This window comes from Salvelinus namaycush, chromosome 24, assembly GCF_016432855.1.
Source record: "Salvelinus namaycush isolate Seneca chromosome 24, SaNama_1.0, whole genome shotgun sequence".
Classification (NCBI taxonomy): domain Eukaryota; kingdom Metazoa; phylum Chordata; class Actinopteri; order Salmoniformes; family Salmonidae; genus Salvelinus; species Salvelinus namaycush.
In genome coordinates this window covers 10,721,360-10,743,675 of record NC_052330.1, presented here as the reverse complement: position 1 = coordinate 10,743,675, position 22,316 = coordinate 10,721,360, and the positions used below count along the sequence as shown (strand labels likewise).

At 43.6% G+C, this 22,316-nt stretch overlaps 1 protein-coding gene across 6 annotated transcripts in view; it reads left to right on the top strand.

Moving 5' to 3' along the window:
- The window catches only part of LOC120019693 (protein 4.1-like), a 97,815-nt gene that overhangs the window by 23,283 nt on the left and 52,216 nt on the right, over nt 1–22,316 (top strand). For 5 of the 6 annotated variants that reach the window (XM_038963088.1, XM_038963084.1, XM_038963086.1 and 2 more), the window contains exons 2-3: nt 19,246–19,829; nt 20,633–20,863. In XM_038963088.1, the coding sequence (XP_038819016.1) occupies nt 19,260–19,829; nt 20,633–20,863 (801 nt within the window). In that variant the 5' untranslated portion in view covers nt 19,246–19,259. Of the gene's footprint in view, nt 1–14,768; nt 14,916–19,245; nt 19,830–20,632; nt 20,864–22,316 lie in introns of those variants that run through there. The other variant, XM_038963083.1, reaches the window with a different exon arrangement.

Genomic DNA, 22,316 nt, shown 5'->3' with positions numbered 1-22,316 from the left:
GTAAATGGGTAGGTGCGCAGAAGGAGCGAACGAGACGAGACCAAAAAGACAACATGAGAACAAGCAGATTCTGCGATACCGGCATTTGAAAAACATACAATCGAATTAATTCGACATATCGCCCAGCCCTACCTGCAATATATTTCCATGGGAACCCCCGTGCACCTGTGCTGAGATGGACCCCACATATGGAACCAAGTGACCCTTTCAGAGCACCCGTCTCCGCGCCTCACTGCACTAATGGAAGCTGAATAAGGGAATTTAGAGCGGGACAATGGGCAGTTATGACTGATTGTTGTATCAGATTTGGAACACTCAGCCATTCACAGAGAATAAAGGAGTAAGGGGCGGTCTTCTAGGGAGCAGTCCGGCTCTATTACTGTTTAAACACAGCACTCTCCACATGAATGTCCCTCCATTATGACACCATTTTGCCCTGTCAGTGGCAGGGAAGGGATATAGACTACATCTTTGGTTCCCCCTCAGCCTTAAATGCATAGATATGGGACATGAACATGGACGCTTGTCCTATCGGCCAAATGATACAATAGGGATCTGTTTTTGTATGTTCATTTGTTTAGTAAAACCTGTGTTCCTACTTCAGTTATTCACTGTGCAGATCATTGCTCATACTCTGGTGGATGAAAACTACCGTCTCATCCAGGTTTTTGTTTGGCTGTCTACGACACCAACCTAGTTATAAACAATCAAGTCATCACACGGCTGGCTTGCAGTGTAACACAAATCAGGGTATAAATACTGTGTTTGTGTAATCCTGTCATCCTCGCTTTTAATGTGAAAGGGGTGAATTTGAATGTTGAGAATATTTTTTAGGGGTGTCAAAATACTGTCTCGCTGAGTGAGACAGATGGATGGCACTGTGGACACAAGGATTAGGCCATGATTTGTTTTTCTTAGGTGATCGTTAATACATGTTTTTACTCAAAAGATGACCCCTTGAGTACTGTGCGCCAGCCAATTGTTGGGAAAATAGCCTCAGCACACAAGGTAAAGGCTGTCCCCCGGGGCTATGTTCTAATATATAGAAAAACAAAGACATTTTGTTACAACATGAGTCTGTTCTCCCTTGAGGCTGTAAGTAAGGGCTTCTCTATTAGGGTTGGGTCCGCATTCATTAGATTAGAGATTAGATCCACCCTAGTTTATCCCGGCTACATCATCATGCTGCTCTGTCTTTGCTTCGGAGAGCTGACATTTTAGGGGTCCAGCCCAGATTTGGCTCATAACCTCGCTTCTCTAGTCCGTTGTTGGTGGGTGGGAGTTCTGGGAGGAACGCGGTCAGTGCTCTAGAACCCAGATGTGTTCCCTCAGGAGGTCCACTCCAGGGCTGGCCCCATGCCCTTTAGTGAATATCAGCTATGACATCACCAGTCCTTCAATCAGACCCCAGACTGTAATCCACAATAACATCTCCCCCAGACTCAACAGCTGTCTGGATTAAACGGGTGTTTATTTGGGGTTTGATTCATCTGTATGATAATGCCCCTATAATGTACTTCATGTAGGCTACCTCGCCCCTTACAGCCAGCTATGTTGATGTTTTTGTGTCAACTATACCAGAGGAATGTACCAAAGGAAAGCTGTTATCTCTGGAATGCTAAATCGTTTGGGTGCAAGGGTTTACAAAATGTTTGGAATTTTGACATGCTCATTGTAGTTAATAAAACCATATTAAATGAAAGTTTTCGTGCAATAACTGCATATCTTCTCAGTTTCTTCATTGCATGTGCCTTCATATGACAGCAAAGTTGTGACAGTGTTCCCTTTCTTTTTAGATGAGATCCCACAAAAAAAGTAATCATTCAAGCTAAGCACATCATGAAGGGCTTAATATCCTCTATTTTGCAATCAATCTGGAACACGTGGTGTTGGGTGTGGGCTCCCAACGTGCTGAACAAATGCATCTCTTGGCTGAAGCTAAGGTTGGGGTTGAGGCTCATTTGGACTGGGGCTAAAGCTGGGGCCAATATGTACTTGGGCTGTAGCTCTGGACTGGGGATTGAGTTCTGTGGCAGATGTTCTGGTCTAGGGCTGGAGTTCAGGGCTTGAGCTCTGGAATTGGGTTGGAGCTCTGGACTGGGGATGGAGTTCTGGATGGGTTGTACTTCTGGACTGGTGCCAGAGCTCTATACTGGGGCTGGAGTTCTGGGGCCTCATAACTGTTGCGCCATTTCTGAAAAGACAGTGTTATGTACAAAAAAATGTAGATGGAGAAACTTGGCGCACGCATGTTTCCCGTTTATAAATCAGACCTGTCCTGAAGCTGTTTGTGTATGAAAGAGCATTAAAACTCTGCCTGAAAAATGCCCTCCATTCACCTTTTATGATGAAAATAAAGACCTTTTTATTTTCTGAATACTTTGGAACTATTGGAATTAGGCCAAGACATGGCAATTGGGAACTTGATCAAATGTCTTTAGAGGTGTTGACAGTGTTTTCTTTTGCAATGACATTTACTGTATCTGACTGTTAAAGACAAAAACAATTGCAAATTGTTGTGGCCCTGTAAACAGATCATTTGAATTCAATAATGTTTTGCATTTACTTTTTCCCAAACCTATATGCTGCACTGCCCTCTGAATTCTGGAACATTGTCTACTCTGCGGAGAAAGAATAATAATAATATATATATAAAAATTAAAAAAGTGTATATATATATATATATATATATATATATATATATATACGCACACACACACATTAGGCCTACTTAGTGATGGCCTACGTACATCCATGCAAATTAAACTGTCTGATCACCTGGTAAATTCTACTGTATGTTATAAGCCACGCACCCTTTCAGCTGCATAGCCTAGACCAAAAACTTTAAATGGCTTATCTATTTACTACTGTAAAGTGTGTCCAATTAAATGAGAGATGGGATGAATGGTAGCCTATCCTAACTTGTTGTAGGCCTATAGACTATCTCGCGAGTATGAAACCATACTCTACCGGTCTATGTATATTCGTTAACAACAGCTGGTGCATCGAAATCTAAGGAAGTCTTGAGGCTTTGCTCACCCGAGGTAGAGTATCTCATCATAAACTGTAGACCACACTATTTACCAAGAGTTTTCATCTAAATTCTTCAGAGCTGTCTATTTACCACCACAAACCAATGCTGGCACTAAGACCGCACTCAATCAGCTGTATACGGCCATAAGCAAACAGGAAAACGCTCAACAAGAGGTTGGCGCTCCTAGTGGCCGGGGACTTTAATGTAGGAAAACTTAAATCCGTTTTACCTAATTTCTACCAGCATGTTAAATGTGCAACCAGAGGGAAAACACATTCTAGAACACCTTTAATCCACACACAGAGACGTGTACAAAGCTCTCCCTCGCCCTACATTTGGCACATCTCACTATAATTCTATCCTTCTGATTCCTGCTTACAAGCTAAAACTAAAGCAGGAAGCACCAGTGACTCGGTCAATAAGAAAGTGGTCAGATAAAGCAGATGCTAAGCTACAGGACTGTTTTGCTAGCACAGACTGGAATATGTTCTGGGATTCTTCCGATGGCATTGAGGAGTACACCACATCAGTCACTGGCTTCATCAATAAGTGCATCGACGACGTCATCCCCACAGTGACCGTACGTACATACCAGAAGCAATGGATCACAGGTATCATCAGCACTGAGCTAAAGGGTAAAGCTGCCGCTTTCAAGGAGCGGGACTCTAACCCGGAAGCTTTTAAGAAATCCGCTCGTCGGATGTGGCAGGGCTTGCAAACTATTACGAACTACAAAGGGAATCACAGCCGCGAGCTGCCCAGTGACAGAGCCTACCAGACGAGCTAAATAACTTCTATGCTCACTTCGAGGCACACTGAAACATGCATGAGAGCATCAGCTGTTCCGGATGACTCTGTGATCACGCTCTCCGAAGGGTCGATGTGAGTAAGACCTCTAAACAGGTCAACCTTCACAGGGCCAGACGGATAACCAGGACGTGTACTCCGAGCATGCGCTGACCAACTGGCAAGTGTCTTCACTGACATATTCAAGCTCTCCCTGAGTCTGTAATACCAACATGTTTCAAGGAGACCACCATAGTCCCTGTGCCCAAGAACACTAAGGAAACCTGCCTAAATGACTAGCGACCCGTAGCACTCACATCTGTAGCCATGAAGTGTTTTGAAAGGCTTGTCATGGCTCACATCAACACCATTATCCAAGAAACCCTAGACCGACTCCAATTTGCAAACCGCCCAACAGATCCACTAATGAGAGGATCCACTAACTAGTGCTCTCAAAGCTCATCACTAAGCTAAGGACCCTGTGACTAAACACCTCCCTCTGCAACTGTATCCTGGACTTCCTGACGGGCCGCCCCCCAGGTGGAAAGGGTAGTTAACAACACATCCGCCATGCTGATCCTCAACACGGGAGCCCCTCGGGTTGAGTGCTCAGTCCCCTCCTGTGCTCCCTGTTCACTCATGACTGCATGGCCAGGCACGACTCCAACACCATCAAGTTTGCTGATGACACAACAGTGGTAGGCCCGATCACCAACAACGATGAGACAGCCTATAGGAAGGAGGTCAGAGACCTGGCCGTGTGATGCCAAGACAACATCTCCCTCAACGTGATCAAGACAGAGGAGATGATTGTGGACTACTGGAAAAGGAGGACCGAGCCCGCCCCCATTCTCATCGATGGGGCTGTAATGGAGCAGCTTCAAGTTCCTTTGGCGTCCACATCACCAACAAACTATCATGGTCCAAACATACCAAGACAGTCGTGAAGAGGGCACGACATAACCTATTCCCCCTCAGGAGACTGAAAAGATTTGGCATGGGTCCTCAAAAGGTTCTACAGCTGCACCATTGAAAGCATCCTGACCTGTTGCATCACTGCCTGGTACAGCAACTGCTCGGCCTTGAGGGGGGTAGTGCGTACGACCCAGTACATTACTGGGGCAAAGCTTTCTGCCATGCAGGACCTTTATACCAGGCCCTAAAAATGGCCAAAGACTCCAGCCACCTTAGTCATAGACTGTTCTCTCTGGTACCGGTCAAGTCTAGGCCCAAGAGGATTCTAAACAGCTTTAACCCCCAAGCCATAAGACTCCTAAACAGCTAATCAAAGGGCTACCCAGACCCCTCTATTACGCTGCTGCCAATCTCTGTTTATTATCTATACATGGTCACTTTAACTGAACCTACATGTACATATTACCTCGACCAACCAGTGCCCCTGCACATTGACTCTGTACCGGTACCCCCTGTATATAGCCTCGCTATTGTTAAATTGTTTTATTTTCAATTTTTTACTTATTTTTCTTAACTATTTAAAAACCCTTACAGTGAAATGCTTACTTAAAGCATTTTTGGTTAAGGTCACCTGTTTTATTCGCCGCATGTGACATAACATTTGATTTGATTTGATCACCGTCAGATAAGGTGAGGAAATTATTCTGAAATTATCATGGAAATGAAATAAACAATAGAAAATGGATGCCTTTTGAATTGTTTTAGAATGGAAAGATCAAGTGCATCTATTTTTGCTCTTCTCACTAACGGCAAATGATTGCATCTTGTGTCACGAACCGGCTCGAAGTCAGTAACAAAAAGGGAGACAACGTGGAGATAAGGAATAACAAAAATATATTTATTAACTGAAGTAAACTAAATACAATTAACAATGGTGTGTGTAGTCAGTAATCAGTAGTGTAAGTGAGTGGTTAAGTGCATAAATGTGATAATGAGGGGTGTTGAAAGGTGCTAAAGCAAACAAACAAAACGGCCACAAAAAATCCCACAACCGAAGTCTGAATGGGGAAGTGGTGTATTTATCCCGGGACACACCCGGGTCCAGGTGTGTCCCATGTCGCTGACGACCCTCCCAGCTCCGCCCCCGACATCCTAATAAGGAAAACAAGAGCAAAGAGAAAGAATACGGCAGACTGAGTGGGAGCTTCGTCACACTTGTTATTACTGTATATTTAGCTGCCTGTTTTTTGTTATTATGAATAAGGGTGTCATATATTCCCCATTTTCACTAGGCTACTTTTAGAGGCGAAAGAAACGTACACCTATTTAGGTGAGGTGCTGGCTAGTGGAGTGGATCACTTTTAAAAAATCAAGGAGAGCCACACACTCTAGGACCTGAGACGCAAAAATATTTATGTCCAACGTTTCGCCAGACAAGCTGTCATCATCAGGGTATAATGACAAACACTGCGGGATGACTCATTTATATAGTTTCAAAAGACACACAGTGTGTCTGTAATCATGGCCGGGTGTGGCCTGATATCATTGGTTAATTCTCATATATTAAAATAGCATACAAAAAACAATTGGGTAGCGTATGATCATAGATACAATTTGGCTACATAAGCCTACAAACATTTACAATAGCAAAATCACAAGAATGGCTTCAGATCAAAGTCTACGTTGAGACCGATGGGAGCAAGGGTCTTAAAATGAGAGGCTGCCTGGATCATTAATTTAAACAATAAATTGTCGAGGTCACCCCCTCCTAGGGAGGGTGACATGTTCGATGCCAATATTACGTAGAGATGAAATCGAGTGGTTTTCTTCTAAAAAGTGGGCCCCATTTTCACTAGGCTACTTTTGCCTTGCAATACAATAGTTCAACCACTAGAAACTGCATACGCATTGTCTAAAGTTTGCGGGAGGATATGTACTTAATCTCATCAAGTTTTATAAATGACAACTTTTGCTTGAACTGGCACATGCATATTTTGGGAGTAGCAACATTTTATAAATGAGGCCCTTTGACTGAAGTTGGGTCTTGAGCTCTGGACTCGAGCTGGGCCTGGGCCTGGATTTCTGGACTGGGGTTGGTGCTCTGGGATGCTGGAGTCCCTGCAGTGGGAGTATCTATGTCTGAGTTTAGTCAGATACTGAGCCACAGGGACACATGCTCCACGGGGTGTAGGGGAAAACCGGAGGACAGGAAGTGTGCTAATATCAACCTGCTATCACTCTGGGGCTGCGTCTTCTACATTGTGATGTTGGGATTGGAGTTCGTCCGTCCTTGTATCAGATGCAGCTGCAATAAGGCACAACTGGGGGTTTGTGGTATATGGCCAATATACCACGGCTAGCGGCTGTATCCAGGCACTCTGCTTTGTGTCGTGCTAAGAACAGCTCTTAGCTGTGGTATATTGGCAATATACCACACCTTCTTGGGCCTTATTGCTTAATTGTGTTAGTGGTATGTACAGGATACACGTGGTATACTGTACACGGTCCAACGAAGTGCTTACTTGCAGGTTCCTTCTCGACAATGCAACAACAATAAGAAATAATTAAAGAGAAGAATACAAACATCGTAAATGGCTCCAGTAGAAATAAATAATGTTTTAGCATAAGTATAGTACAGAAAGGCACCATTTTTATAGTCCAATATTTACACATGTATCAGAGAAAGGGGGGGATTAAATTGTGCAGTATTAGCAATAAGACTCTGGTAGTAGAAATTGTGGTGTGTGTGTGTGTGTGTGCATGAATGAGTACAATTTTATTTAGCAGGTGTCTAAGTCTGTCTTGATCAGCCTTATCAAGTCTGAAATGTGAGTTTCTGTGCTTTACCTCCTTGGCTCGTGTGATCATGTCATGGGATAAGCTCTATCCCATGTGTACTTACTACTGTCTATTTGACCTTTTCTCTCTGATGGAATGTGTAGATTGGACTAACATTAGCCTAAACCATCAGGCTGGGGGTAGACCGATTATCCCACCCTCAATAGAACTGCTTTCCCTTGCAAATCATAGAAAAACATTGCGGACACGAGACGCCACATTTGATGCACATCATTATTGCAGTTAACTGCCTCATTCTCCGGTGTCCAAAGTTAGTAAAGAAGCATGGTTGGCTGCCACTGTGTGTGGCTGGAGATGAACTGAATGCAGTTTAGATCATGCGGCTGATGGGAATGCGAGGAGTTAGTCTAGTGGCCTACATCTCCCATTTAAAGACACTGGCCCTGTCTGAATAACTATACTTGCGTCCTTAACAGTAGGCAGTTTGAGTATGCAAAAAAAAATAGTAGTATGCGACATTTCCAAAATCAAGTATGGTTTAAATGCCAGGATGTTATACTAATTTTGGCTCTTCATCTAGTAGAATTCGATGCACTGTTTTTCACACCTCCATTGGTAGAGGTGGGCTGCAAGTGATAGGCCCTGGTTCTTTTCAAGTAGCCAAGGCTACTTACATGGGAAGATGCCCAAAGCTCCTGCAGTGGTGTTCAAATGAAGGTTAAGTAGTTTTTGTTCTCCTTAAAAAGTTCACGAGCATCGGGCAAAATTTTTACCCAAAGTGGATTTTTGTTTTTTCACTGAAGTGTTTTTTGTTCTCTTGGCCTTTTTGTCAGAGCTTTTAAACTAAATACTTAACCAAATTCGGAATGCGTCGGCCACGGGGACTCTGGATGTGGCTGCGTTATTAATGTCATGCTAATTTGGCCTTTTGATTTTGAAATTATTAAATGTGTGGATCAAGCCTTAGCAGTCATTCTGATCTCGTTCCCAATGATCAGAGCTTTACTTAATTATGTTGCAGTTCTGAATTTGCTATCCACCCGACTGTCCACTTTTTTTTTTCTTCTTTTTTTTGACTATTGTAGAATAATAGTGAAGACAAACTATAAAATAACACATGGAATCATGTAGTAACCAAAAAAGTGTTAAACAAATCAAAATATTTGAGATTCTTCTTCAAAGTAGCCACCCTTGATGACAGCTTTACACACTTGGCATTCTCTCAACCAGCTTCACCTGGAATATTTTTCCAACAGTCTTGAAGGAGTTCCCACATATGCTGAGCACTTGTCAGCTGCTTTTCATTCACTCTGCATTCCAATTAATCCCAAACCATCTCAATTGGGTTGAGGTTGGGTGATTGTGGAGGCCAGGTCATATGATGCAGCACTCCATCACTCTCCTTTTTGGTCAAATAGCCCTTACACGGCCTGGAGGTGTGTTTTGGGTCTTTGTCCTATTGAAAAACAAATGATAGTCCCACTAAGCGCAAACCAGATGGGATGGCGTATCGCTGCAGAATTCTGTGGTAGCCATGCTGGTTAAGTGTGCCTGGAATTCTAAATAAATCACCATCACACCGCCTCCTCCATGCATCACGGTGGGAACCACACATGCAGAGATCATCCGTTCAGCTACTCTGCGTCTCACAAAGGCACGGCGGTTGGAACAAAAAATCTACAATTTGGACTCATCAGACCAAAGGACAGATTTCCACCGGTCTAATGTACTTTGCTCATGTTTCTTGGCCCAAGCAAGTCTCTTCTTCTTATTGGTGTCCTTTAGTAGTGGTTTCTTTGCAGCAATTCAACCATGAAGGTGTGATTCTCACCGTGAACAGTTGATGTTGAGATGTCTGTTACTTGAACTCTGTGACGTATTTATTTTGGGCTGCAATCTGAAGTGTAGTTATTCTAATGAACTTATCCTCTGCAGCAGAGGTAAATCTGAGTCTTCCTTTCCTGTGGCGGTCCTCATGAGAGCCAGTTTCATCATAGAGCTTGATGGTTTTTGCGACTGCACTTGAAACTTTCAAAGTTGTTGAAATGTTCCATATTGGCTGACCTTCATGTCTTAAAGTAATGATGGACTGTCGTTTCTCTTTGCTTATTTGAGCTTTTCTTGCCATAATATGGACTTGGTCTTTTACCAAATAGGGCTATATTCTGTATACCTACCATGTCACAACACAACTGATTGGCTCAAAGGCATTAAGAAGGAAAGAAATTCCACAAATTAACTTTTAACAATGCACACCTGTTAATTGAAATGCATTCCAGGTGACTACCTCATGAAGCTGGTTGAGAGAATGCCAAGAGTGTGCAAAGCTGTCGTCAAGGAAAGGGTGGCTACTTTGAAGAATCTCAAATATAAAATATGTTTTGTTTAACACTTTGTTTTTGGTTACTACATAATTCCATATGTGTCATTTCATAGTATTCTACAGTGTATAAAATAGTACAAATCAAGAAAAACCCTTGAATGAGTAGGTGTGTCCAAACTTTTGACCCGTACTGTATGTTACAATACTTTGTTTTCACAAATACATATGAAATGGAACCAAATATCTGTTTGTCTTCAGGCCCTTTTTAAATAGGAGAGATGGGCTATATGGTCTAAGGCATAGGTCGAACGTGATAGTATTCCTATAACCAGCTTGAATAGGCCCATAACGCCATTCTTGTTCTTTTCAGTTTAGAGAAATGTATCTAATTGGAAATGAGCTTTTATCAGGCGGGTTAATGCGATGTATGTCTGTTGAAATAATGCAATGCATATATGTTGAATCGTACTCAGCCAATCATGAGCCACTACTGCGTTGCGACCGTGGGATACTGCATCCTTTTTACTAAACAGTACATGCTAAATAGTATGCCGTTTTAGGTATGTGGCATGCTAGTATGGTTATTCAATCACAGCTACTATCTAAACCAGTGAGTGTCATTGATTCTCAGGAGTCCTAGAATTAGCTTTTTACCATCTTTCCCTTCAAGTCACCACACATACCTTACTGCGAAGTCCTTCAGAGGTCAACTGGGCCCTGTAAATGAGAGCCACCCAGAAGGGCTGTTGTAGGGTGACAGGTAGCCTAGAGGTTAAGTGCGATGGGCCAGTAACTGAAAAGTCGCTGGTTCGAATCACTGTCTGCGCCCTTGAGCAAGGCACTTCACCCAATATGCTCCTGTAGGTCGCTCTAGATAAGAGTGTCTGCTAAATGACACAAATAAAAATGTGTAATGTGAGGGAGGCCATTATGGCTGGGCTGTTGGACTAACAGTGGGACACAGTAGCCCAGCAGCTGACAGTGATTGATCCCTGTATTGTTGTGCTCACACAGGCTGCAGGTCATTGTAGAGGAGACAACGTTGGTCGCACAGTTGCTGCCGCAGGGATGGATGGCGAATATGGGAGGAATTCATAGACCACAAAGGAGTTTACTATGCAAACAAGGGGAATTGAGGTTGCGTTAGGGCTAGGTGGCTCAGTACCCAAATACAAGTGGGTTTTATGACATGGGGTAAAGCTACAAGGTCTTGATAAACTAAATTGATGATTCTGAGTTTTACTGGCATTGACCAACTAATTAGATCTGCCTAAATGTCCAAGTAAAATTTGTTCCCTCATCTCATAACATGATTCTCATTTAATTTCAAAAACACTTTAATTAAAGCAATTTGTTCCACACCACTGAGTCTGAGGTACTGCACACTTAACTTTTCCCCATACTGTGGAGTTTGTCTGCACTCTAGAGGAAACCGATTCAAACAGGCTTTTTTCTTGCCATTGAGACCATTACTGCTTGTGACCCTCTTTGTTGCTGCCAAGGTAACAGTGTGAGCTGCATGCACAACTGGGAACTTCCTGTTGCTATAGCAACTTGGCTAAATCCCAGATGGGGCACAAAGTTTGGTTTAGACGTGTTCCTCAGGAAAACCAATTTAGACCACTTGAGTGGCGCCTATAGCTCCCACACTCTTACTTAAGTAAGGCATCCCAACATTGGGACTGTGCTTTGTGTGTGTTTGTGTAAGTCAGTGCCATGTGTGCGAGACACAGACTGAAACTCATACATTGGTCTGTTGTCTCTGGCAGGTTTGCTTTATTCAAATTTAAGTTATTGAATCACACTGCAAGGGTCTGTTTTGTTATCCTACCTGACGGTGCTAGGCCTAGGAGTTTTCAAAGAGCAGGAATATCATGTCTCAAATGTAATCACATCCTACATCACTGACAAGCCACGGTTATTTTGACTCGTGGAGTGAATGATATGATACACAACAAAATATAAATGCAACATGAAACAGGGGCCCAACTCTTTACATGAGCTGAAATAAAAGATTGCAGAAGTGTTCCAGATGTACAAAAAGCGTATTTCTCTTAAATGTGCACAAATTTGTTTACATCCTAGTTAGTGAGCATTTCTCCTTTGCGAAGATAATCTATCCACCTGACAGGTGTGGCATATCAAGAAGCTGATTAAACAGCATGATCATTACACAGGTGCACTTTTTGTCACACAACACAATGCCACAGTCTTACGTTTTGAGGGAGCGTGCAATTGGCATGCAGACTGCAGGAATGTAATGTTGATGTTAATTTCTCTACCATAAGCCGCCTCCAACGTTGTTTTAGGAAATACCAGGCAAATGGCAGACAGTGTATGGCGGTTTGCTGATGTCAACGTTGGGAACAGTGCCCCATAGTATTGGTGGGGTTATGGTATGGGCAAGCATAAGCTATGGACAACAAACACAATTGCATTTTATCAATGGCAATTTCAATGCACAGAGATACTGGGATGAGATCCTGAGGCCCATTGCCGTGCCATTCATCCGCCGCCATTACCTTATGATAATGCATGGCCCAATGTCGCAAGGTCTTTTCATTCTTTGGGGCATCTGGACATTCCTCTTAGTTTAATTCCTGGAAGCTGAAAATGCCCCAGTTCTTCCATGGCCTGCACACTCACCAGACGTCACCAGTTGAGCATGTTTGGGATGCTCTGGAACGACGTGTACAACAGCGTTCCAGTTCCCGCCAATATCCAGCAACTTCGTAAAGCCATTGAAGAGGAATGTGACAACTCTATGCGACGGAGATGTGTCTCGCTGCGTGAGGCAAATGATTTTCACACCAGATACTGACTGGTTTTCTGATCCACGCCCCTACAATCTGTGACCGACAGATGTCTGTATTCCCAGTCATGTGAAATCCATAGATTAGACTTGCTTTCAATTGACAGATTTTCTGTAACTCAGTAGTAGAATCTTTGAAATGTTGCGTTTTTATATTTTTGTTCAGTTTAAAAGCATGTGTGTTATGCCTTGTGGCTGTTTGATGGAAATACGATAGGCTTGGGCCCTGGGCACTGCTGTACAGAGTGGTAAAAAATGTAAGCTTCATTCCAACACTTGTGGCTTTTCGCTATCCCACGTATCCATCTAACAGCAGAACTCATTGTCATTTGACCTCAATAAAGGGCTTTAGAGGAAAGAGAAAATTGACATTTTGTGCCATGAGACCCGGGCAATTAGCTCCTTTTGTCTGTGGTCTTTTCATCCTTTGGGGCGTCTGGACATTCCTCTTAGTTTAATCCTGTTGTGACCCTCCCACTGATGAGTCTGTGCCAGCTCAACATAGACCCTGTTATCCATCCTGCCTCCTCCCCCTTAAGGACGACAAGCAGTTTTGATCTCTCTCTTGGGGCACACATCCCTTCATAGTGCACACTTTGGGGATACCAACTCTACTTCAGAGTGCGCCTCCCTAAAAATGCCCCTGCATCATTTGGGGGATGAGCATGAGTAATCGAGTACTTGAACGGCCGTCCCAAAAATATTTTACCAGAGAGCGAAATTTTGTCTTGGAAGACCACGTTAATTTGCTTTCACTCTAGTATTCCATATCTACGTGTGCATTTGCAGGGCACAACAATAAAGAAACCAAGCATCACGCTTCTCCCTAAATTCCCTTTTCCCTCCGTCTCACTCAGTCAATTGCGTCCCGACCACTAGCTCTACACACGTGCCGAGTACGCTGACAAGCTCCCGTTAGGTCTACAGAAATAAACGCCTATTAAAAACGGATCTAACTGATGGGATACACAAGCTACATTCCTTGCCAAATGACGACAGTTTTTTTTATCACAAATTCAAAATGGACTGGTTGACTGAAGTAGGGACATATGTGTTCCAACAACGAGCGCTGCAGTTTTGGAATAATTGTGTCCCGTCTATTTAACAATGGGGTTCAATATGTATTGACTCAAGACATTTCAGCTTTTCATTTTTAAATAATTTGTATAAGTGTCTAAAAACATAATTCCGCTTTGACATTATGGGGTATTGTGTGTAGCAGTGACACATCTCAATTTTAATTCATATAAAATTCATGCTGTAGCACAACAAAATATATGGTGCAATTAGGATTTGTTATCTGTAATGGTTATGATAAATTAGGCATTGTCGCGCACTGTTGGCATATAGATAAATGTGCAGGCCTTGTGTTCTAAAAATTGTTTTTCAAATGCCCATCCCTAGCATCATTTTCTGCTGTATCCTACTACGGTGCACTACTGTTCGAAACATGGCTGCTAAGACCCTCTCGTGTGTACTGTAGACCCGTCTGTTTCACTGTACATTGACATGACTTGAGCCCTCCCATCTGTCACCCAATGTGTGAAATTAGCACTAATACTGGGATAAAGATTTGGCCAAAATGTAATTTAGGTGCTCGCCTGCTAACACCATTAGAATAACTGAGTTATAACACCATGTTGATGCTTGTGAGTCACTGTAGGTGCTGAGAATAGTACGTCTTGTCTACACTCTGGAATGGTGTGTAAAACTTTCCTTTGTGGACAGGCTCCTCGGAGCTCTTTAAACTCCTGTCATTTAGGTTAGATGGGAGCCAACCCGCAATGGGTCTGCGTGTGAATGCTTGTGTGTGTGTGGTTAGCTAGCTGCTGCAGCACAAAGCTGGTGTCCCCCAAGGAGAGAGGAGAGGACTGGCATGCCTGTGCCAGTGAAAGGCGGCAGGGCTAGGGAAAAGGAAAAGGATGGAGTGAGCGAAGGAGTTGTTAGCCTTGGTCCCTGAACACAAGTGTCCATTAACAATCCATCTCTTGGCACATACACAGCCGGGGTGGGGTCTGCCTCCTTCGCTCACCCTCTCCCTCCTCCCTCCCCATTCTCTCTCAGCAGAGTTTGGCTTCCTCTCTCGCCCTCATTCTTCTCTCGGTCTATGCCTGTCCCCCTGAGTTTGGTGCGGTAATGACAGCAGTGTATAGAGCAGGAGGAGGTTGATCAGCTGGAATACAGTACAGGACGGTGAAAGGAAAGGACCGAGTCTCGAGTTGGCCGTCAGCGGGGGAGAGATCACGGTAAGGTGCTGCTCAGTACTCACACCCAGCGCCACGCCACAGCGGTGCACTGGGTTACTGTACCGAGGCTACTTCTCTGAGGCTGACACGGCTGGCTAATAGTCAATGCAGTTCATCTGCCGTTCACTTTGATAGAATGTGAGGTCAGCTGTTTTGAGTTTAGCTGGACGCAAAGAGTGTTCAGAGTTCAGCCGTTCCTGGAACTCATGGGTCATACGATTGAGTAGATATGGTAATGAACAAGCATTTTGCTACACCCGCAATAACATCTGCTAAACATGTGTATGTGACCAATAAATGTGATAATATAAAAAAATAGTGGCAAATTGACTTTGCCTAGTCATTGTCCAGCTGTCATTGAATTAACCAGTGATTTGATTGGACTAATCAGTGAGGGGCGTTATCCTGGTTGTTGTTGCAGTGACATCCTTGTTTTGCCAAGCACATTGTCTGACCCGGTGTGTTATGAGACGTGACTTCATAATGCATGTGTGCGCAGCTGGTGACCGTGTGTAATGTCACAAAGCCAGAAGATACAAGGGCTTGATAAAGAGTTGCAACACTGTACTACAACAAAACAGCTAACCTGTGTCTAAAGATGAAACGGAACGGCAGCTCCGCACTAATGTATTCTCCTGCCACTGTCTGGGGGATGTTTTTATTGGAGGATGGGGGGGGTTTAATGGGTGGGGTGGATTGGGGGATAGAGTCCTGGGATAAGAGGGAAATGAAAGCCTGCCTGTCGCATATCCTTTTGAAGCTGCAGCATTCCCGGTATGGTATGCCTCGGTGGGGAGCAGAACCTAAGCAAAACAATCCCCAGACCAGCGCCACAGTACAGGAGCGCTCTTAGCGACATGCTTTTTTCTCTCTGTCTCTCTGGCTTCCCATTTTTAAGAAGAGGCGCTATCAGTACAATTACTACTCTAAAGCTCTGTTGCACCAAAAACCTGTTTTAAAGAGGTTGATCGAGAAATAAGCTGATAACTAGGCTAACAATTTTCCTCGCGTATGGAGTTTCAATGGGTTTAGACTTGGTGTTTGCTACGAGGAGACTCTTCTGCATGCAGGAGGAAACCAGTTTGAGAGGTACCAGATGGTTTAGCCAAGTTACATAAGGCATGCCATAAACATTTAATTTATATAGAAAGGACATATGGGGGGGAAGCGCTTACGGCAAGCTAGATGGGGGGGGGGGGGGCACATTTTCGGTCCACGCATGATCTGCATTTCCATTTTGAGTACAAGGCTAGATGGAGATTTCCCAGACCTGAGTGGGTATGTGAGAGCATGCAAGTCCTATTGTTGTTTAGCAGTGTGGGAATGAGAGCGAGGGGAGAGAGGGGGGGGGGAAAGAGGCCTTGAATCTCCTGTCTGGGGAGTTGTTGCCCTGGGCGAGATGGAAGGAGAGGCTGTAACATAACTAGAGACCTGCTTGCTGCAGGAGTAAAAAGCTAACACTGCAGCCAGTTGGGAATGAGCAGAGAAATGGTCTTTATCACAGACTGCCAGTGTTGCTTCATGTCAGTTCTTGGGACTACCTGAGAACATTGAAAAAAATAAATAATAATAGGATCATTTGCATATTGTGTGTCTCTTAGAAATGTCTGGTTTTGATTCTAGACTTTGTCACAGCAGTCAGTGTACTTTAATTGTCCAAACGTGTCTAATTAGTGTAATGAAACAATAGGCGGTGTAGGGAGGTGAAGTGTTTGATCCGACTGGGGATAAGCTAAATCCCTTATCACTCAACACGTTCCACATAGCCTACACTTGGGCTGGAGGTGTACAGCAAACAAAACACACACCAACATGCTTAAAATACCCCAGACTGTCACACCCACAGTTCTCCTAGCGTAACTGATTATTATATAGCCGTAGATCGAGACGCGTGTTTTTACGAGCATAAACACTTAGGCTAACCACCTAACCCACCTCCAGAACCAGTGTGTGTGTTGAGGCTGTGACTTCCAGTCTGTTCTGTCTGCTGGATTATGTCTGTGACATTAGCCTCTTAAAGAAAATACCATCTGATGGCATGAGATGACGAGAGAACACGTCAGTCATATGTCTCTATGGAGAGGCCATTTTGTCTTTTGCTGTCAAGGACCCGGATTGGTTTTCACAGACTGTGTTGTTTCACTTACTCCCATGATGTGCAAGCTTTGCAGATTTGGGATTTAGCCTGCAGTCTGTTGGGGTGGCCAGATCCTGGTTCCACTGAATGGCTGAGCAAGTCACTCCCCTGTGGCAAATTGGTAGAAATATGCTCTGAGTTTTGAACCTGTAGGCTGTAGTATTCAACATGGTATTCTATTTCAGGTAATCTCTGTTGTGATTTCATTTACCAGCCTGACCCTGCACTACATTCAGGTTAGGATTATCAGGGAATTGATGTTATGTTAAAAATACTATTTTCTTTTGATTAGATTAGGCTTAGATGTAGACGATTTCTTTGCAATGGATTGTGTGATTTATAGGCCTAATTTGAACCATTTGATGTGTAGCTTAGACCTACACATCTTGTCTTTTATTTGTGTTTTTGTGTGTCCTGAATGTAGCCCGCACATCAGTGAGGAAGTGGTGTCTGTTACAATGCCATTCGTGGAGTTGGGTTGATTATTTTCTTAAATTGAATAAAGTTTGACGGTAAACCATCTGTTCCTTGTTATCAGGGTCTGAATGCTCACTGTTGTCGATGCGTGTCAGAATGAAGTTTTCTTATCGACAGTTTTCTTATCGACCTCAATGTAATTGTATTCGTTGCAATTGTATTCGTTGCAGAGGTCTTCTTGGCGTTAACCTGATTAAGCCTAATCTGAATTGAAGAAGCCCAAAATGTGTTCTCCTAGCGCGTTCATTCTGTTACATTTTGCTACTAGTGTCGCTCATCCTTGTTAGTTCTGGATAGAATCATCCTTTTCTTGGTTACATTTTCAACTCTTCCCTGAGTCTTCTCAGCTGCTGCCTCCCTTAATTCCCCTATCAACTTGTCACATGACCCCTTGTAAAATGTGTGGAACCAAAAAAAGATCATAAAATGGCTCCTCTCCTTCGTAACTCAGTGGCTAGTCATGCGTGAGGGACCATTTTTCTATTTATAAATCGCCCCTGCATGTAACCCAGAATATTGTTCCATGAATGTGTGTGTGTGTGTGTGTGCTCCTCTCATAGTGATTGCTACAAGAATAGTTTAACTGAAGTGAACCATGGAATGCCAGGTACATGATCAATTCTGACTTTATTCTACAGAGGTTTACAATGCAATCACATTTGTTATCAGGAGAAAGGAAATAAACCGATTTAGTCAGGGTAGATCATTTGATTTAAGTGAATTAGTCTCTACAGAGAGTCATTGCTCCACCCTGCAGCGCCTTGTCCATTTCATTTCAGAGGCTATGTCCTCCTCTCTGGAACATGACGTTTCCAACCCAATTAATGTCAAAACGCCATTACCCAGAGACTCAGGCAGCTGTAATATCATTGCGTTATTTTATTTTGAGCCGTGCCATTTTCTGTGATACTGAGAGAGGTGTGGCGAACCTTAACCTCTTGCCCTTGAGTCCTGTTGTCATGGTGAATGAGTAAATGCGTTGTGCAGAGCTGTTCCCTTGTCACTGATATTTGGGTTGAAGCCCTGCCTGGGGCCACTGCTCTTCTCTGGTGGGGGATGCAGTTAGCCCCTTAGCAGCCAGCCATTGATGATCACTGCCCTTTTTGTACCATCACCCCACATGACATTTTAGTTAGCTCCAATTACATAATGTCAAAGAAATCCGTCATAATGAAACACGGCTGACAAAAATGCTGGAGATATTATGGCGTCCTCATCGTCTTTCGAATTGCGGTGTTGTGTTACATGAGAAGAAGAAAAAGAACACAACGTAGACAATGAATTTATTTACAATTTGACCAACCTAAAACAAGCAACATGACAGCGCACAGGCATAAAATGTGGCTTAATTTACTTGAAACTAAAGTTCACTGAAGTGAGACTTTGTCGTTGTGTTTCTTGACTATTTACATAGTTTTGTTCACAAACTAGGTTGTTTCTCAATGTTACATTTCATCTATTAGGGAAGACAATCCGGCTACTACTCAGACTCTCAATCTCACAGGAATAAACTTGATTTAAGTTGTGTTACACCGCTAACTTCCCTCCCTTAAAGGGGCAGGTGAAAATTTGTCTCATCTGTGATATTTTGGTTAGTGGACCAAAAGGTTCATTTTAGGCCCTGGCTCATTTATTATTAGCTAGTGATTTGGGAATACATATGATACGATGTTATCTTTTCCTGGATTAACTCTATCCCTCTTTCTCTGTGTGCAGTGTGACTGGGGACTATGACGACAGAGGTGGGATCTGAGACGGAGGTGAGGAAAGAGCCGGAGAAGGCAGAGGAGCAGCCTGCAGCACCTGAATCAGAACCAGCAGCCACCAACCAGACAGACGAGGCCAAGGCCGCAGAGCAGTCCGCCAACGACCACCCCGCTCCGGCCACCGACTCAGCCGAGGCCCCCGCAGAGGCCAAGGAGAAGCAGGAGGAGGCCCAGCCCGCCGACAACGCCACACCACAGGAGGGCGAGGACACCCCAGCCTCACCACCAGCCTCAGAGAAGAAAGGCATCTCCAGGTTCCTCCCTCCATGGCTTAAGAAGCAGAAGTCTCAGAGCCAGGTGGGACCCAAAGAGAGCCAGGCTGCACCCGAGGAGGCAGGCGTTGCCTCCGTGAAGGAGGAGGACGGTGAGAAGGGGGAGCAGGCCGAGGCAGAGCAGATGTCATCGCCCACAGCAGACCAACCACAGGTGGAAGAAGAGAAAATAAACGGAGAGCCGAAACCAGAACAGATTGAGGAAGTGAAATCGGAGGAAAAAGAGGAGGAGAATCATTCCACTGGCAGTGCAGACACTCAGGTATGCTAGCCTATATTGGCCGTATTAACACTACACACCTCTTACTGTCTCTCCATTATCTTTGCTTGTGTTTTTCAATTCAACGATTCTCAGATTTAGATTGATTTCCTCTCTGGCAGATGAGAACCCAGATTACTCTATTTACTATAGCTCTGCTTATCAAGATGGTCTTCTCTGCTGGCTGTCTGACAGTAGCGTGTCATCGTTGACCTTGCAGTCACATGACCTGATTCAACCACAGCAAGCCAAGCAGGGGCCCTGAGGAATTGGTGCCACTTAGCTCACTTCACTAGATCTCTCTGTCAAGGTTCCTCCTTCAACCCTGTTAGGAGTTATGAATTAGAAACGAGCTCTGTTGATACAGTATTAGTCAGTCAGTCACAAATAAGGTACATATCTCTTAGTATAGAGATGTTGAATGTTCTCCTCATTTGTCCTTTATGATTTTATTACGTTGGAATCGCTGTAAGCTATTATGCTGCAGAAGAAACATCTCCTCGTTGTGCTTGTCGATATTCCAGCCAAACGCCAGCCCTTTTCCATGTTTTAAGACTTTGATCTGCCTAATGACATCATCTACAGTGATCAAGCCAATGGAAAACATAATGAGTGCTGGTTAAAAGCTGTGTGTACTGCGATAGAAGTTACACTGGTTCTCCGTACAGATCTGTGCTGACTGAATTGATGGCACTAGTAGAACTAGGCTACTCTTTGACGAACCACTGTTGACAAAATGGCCTTTGTGGATGTGAAGGGTTTTTCTTGTTCGCTCTGTGAATCTCCTCTTGGTGATTTGTGTCTAGCCTGCTAAGGAGGAGAAAGCAGCAGAGGAATCTCAGGAGAAGAGCGCGGCAGAAAAGGAGAACAAGGAGGCAGAGGAAGGAGGAGAGGAGAAGAAAGACGAGGAAGAGAGCCCGAAGCCTGAGGGTGGACATTATTTTATCAAGTCACCGCTGAAACTGACCAAGAAGGTGAAGATGGTGATGTGTCACGTGACCATGCTTGATGGAAGCCAGTTCCCCTGTGAGGTGGAGGTGAGTCTCTTCAATATTTATTGTTGTTCTAAGCAAAGTAACACACACGATCAAAGTCCAGATCCCGGACAAACCCCAAGATAGAATTGTTTCTGGACACTTCAGATCATATGGTTTAATATTGGTGATAGAAGTCAGACCAGATGTTAAGCTAGTGTTTAACCCGTTGACACGTACGAACACAGGGGTGTGATCATTCTACAGTGGCCCCTGCAGCGTACTCGCAAACCGGTGTGATTAGAACACTTCATTAAACGTCAAGTTACGATTGACGCAACGGTCAGCGTTTGAGCTGGCCACACTTGTTTTTATTTTTTTTATTCACAAAACATTTTGCACAAACGTTATGTCCTCGACGTGTGCAGTTTATTTATGGATGCAATTTTCAGACATTCACAGAAGTAGCAACAGCGTAACACAATTCTCATCCAAATCAGAAAATGTAGGCTACATCGGTCCTAGCGCTAACTGTGTAAATAGTGAGCTAACAAGCTCACTCTCAGCTGACAGAAACCATAATACGTATTAACTGAAAGCATTTACTATTTACAATTAATCACATCACGGCTGAGCTTACCAATCATCAAAATAATTTAGTAAAACACTTTCTAAAAGTCGAAAGTAATCCGACGGTGGGTAGTTTGTGTGCACCGCCATGTTTGTTTTTTCTGCGTCAACCAAAGATAAGAAGAGGTGGTGACAAGATGAGTTGGATCTGTTTTCAATATGCATGTTGAAGGCGAAGGGTGTGTGTGTCGTCTACTGTAATTCACTTCCCATCATTGACTTCCGGAAGTTTACTCGAAAGACGAGTGAACCGTCCCTTCACCTTGTTACAACATCTTCACCTTGTTATAACATCTTGCTAAAACATCTTTGGTCTGACAGGCGTTTGCGTGACACCCAGAATACATTGAATGATGTCAACAAACATGGCTCCACACATAATGGGTTAATATGGCTTAGCATTAGCTCATAATCAGTAAAACCTTCAAAAAAGCATTTTACACACGTGTCCATTACAATCTATGCAAGAATAAGAATACATTATTTGTCGTAAGTACTTGAAAAATTTGAATAAAACAGTAAATATATGAGTACCACACAAACCATTATGCGCCATACATACATATGGTGTACTACAGTACAAACGACATAACACGATATACAGAAACTATTAATAAGGCGCTTACTTTGTTAGGAACGCACACATGTCCAAAGTTATTATTAGTAAGGAAAACGATAATGAAAGCAATGGGGCGCCAGCCAGAAAGTGCCAGTGGGAAAAAGTTTTTGCAGGTTCTGTTCTGACTGGAGATGCACAAATGTCTGCATACTTGACCCGAGGAAACACTGGAGAAGTGTTTGGGCTCGCATCAAAGAGCAAGGTTTGTCCGTCTCATTGTAATGCCTCAAACTTCAATTGTCCACCACAATGAAATGGTCTACTTCT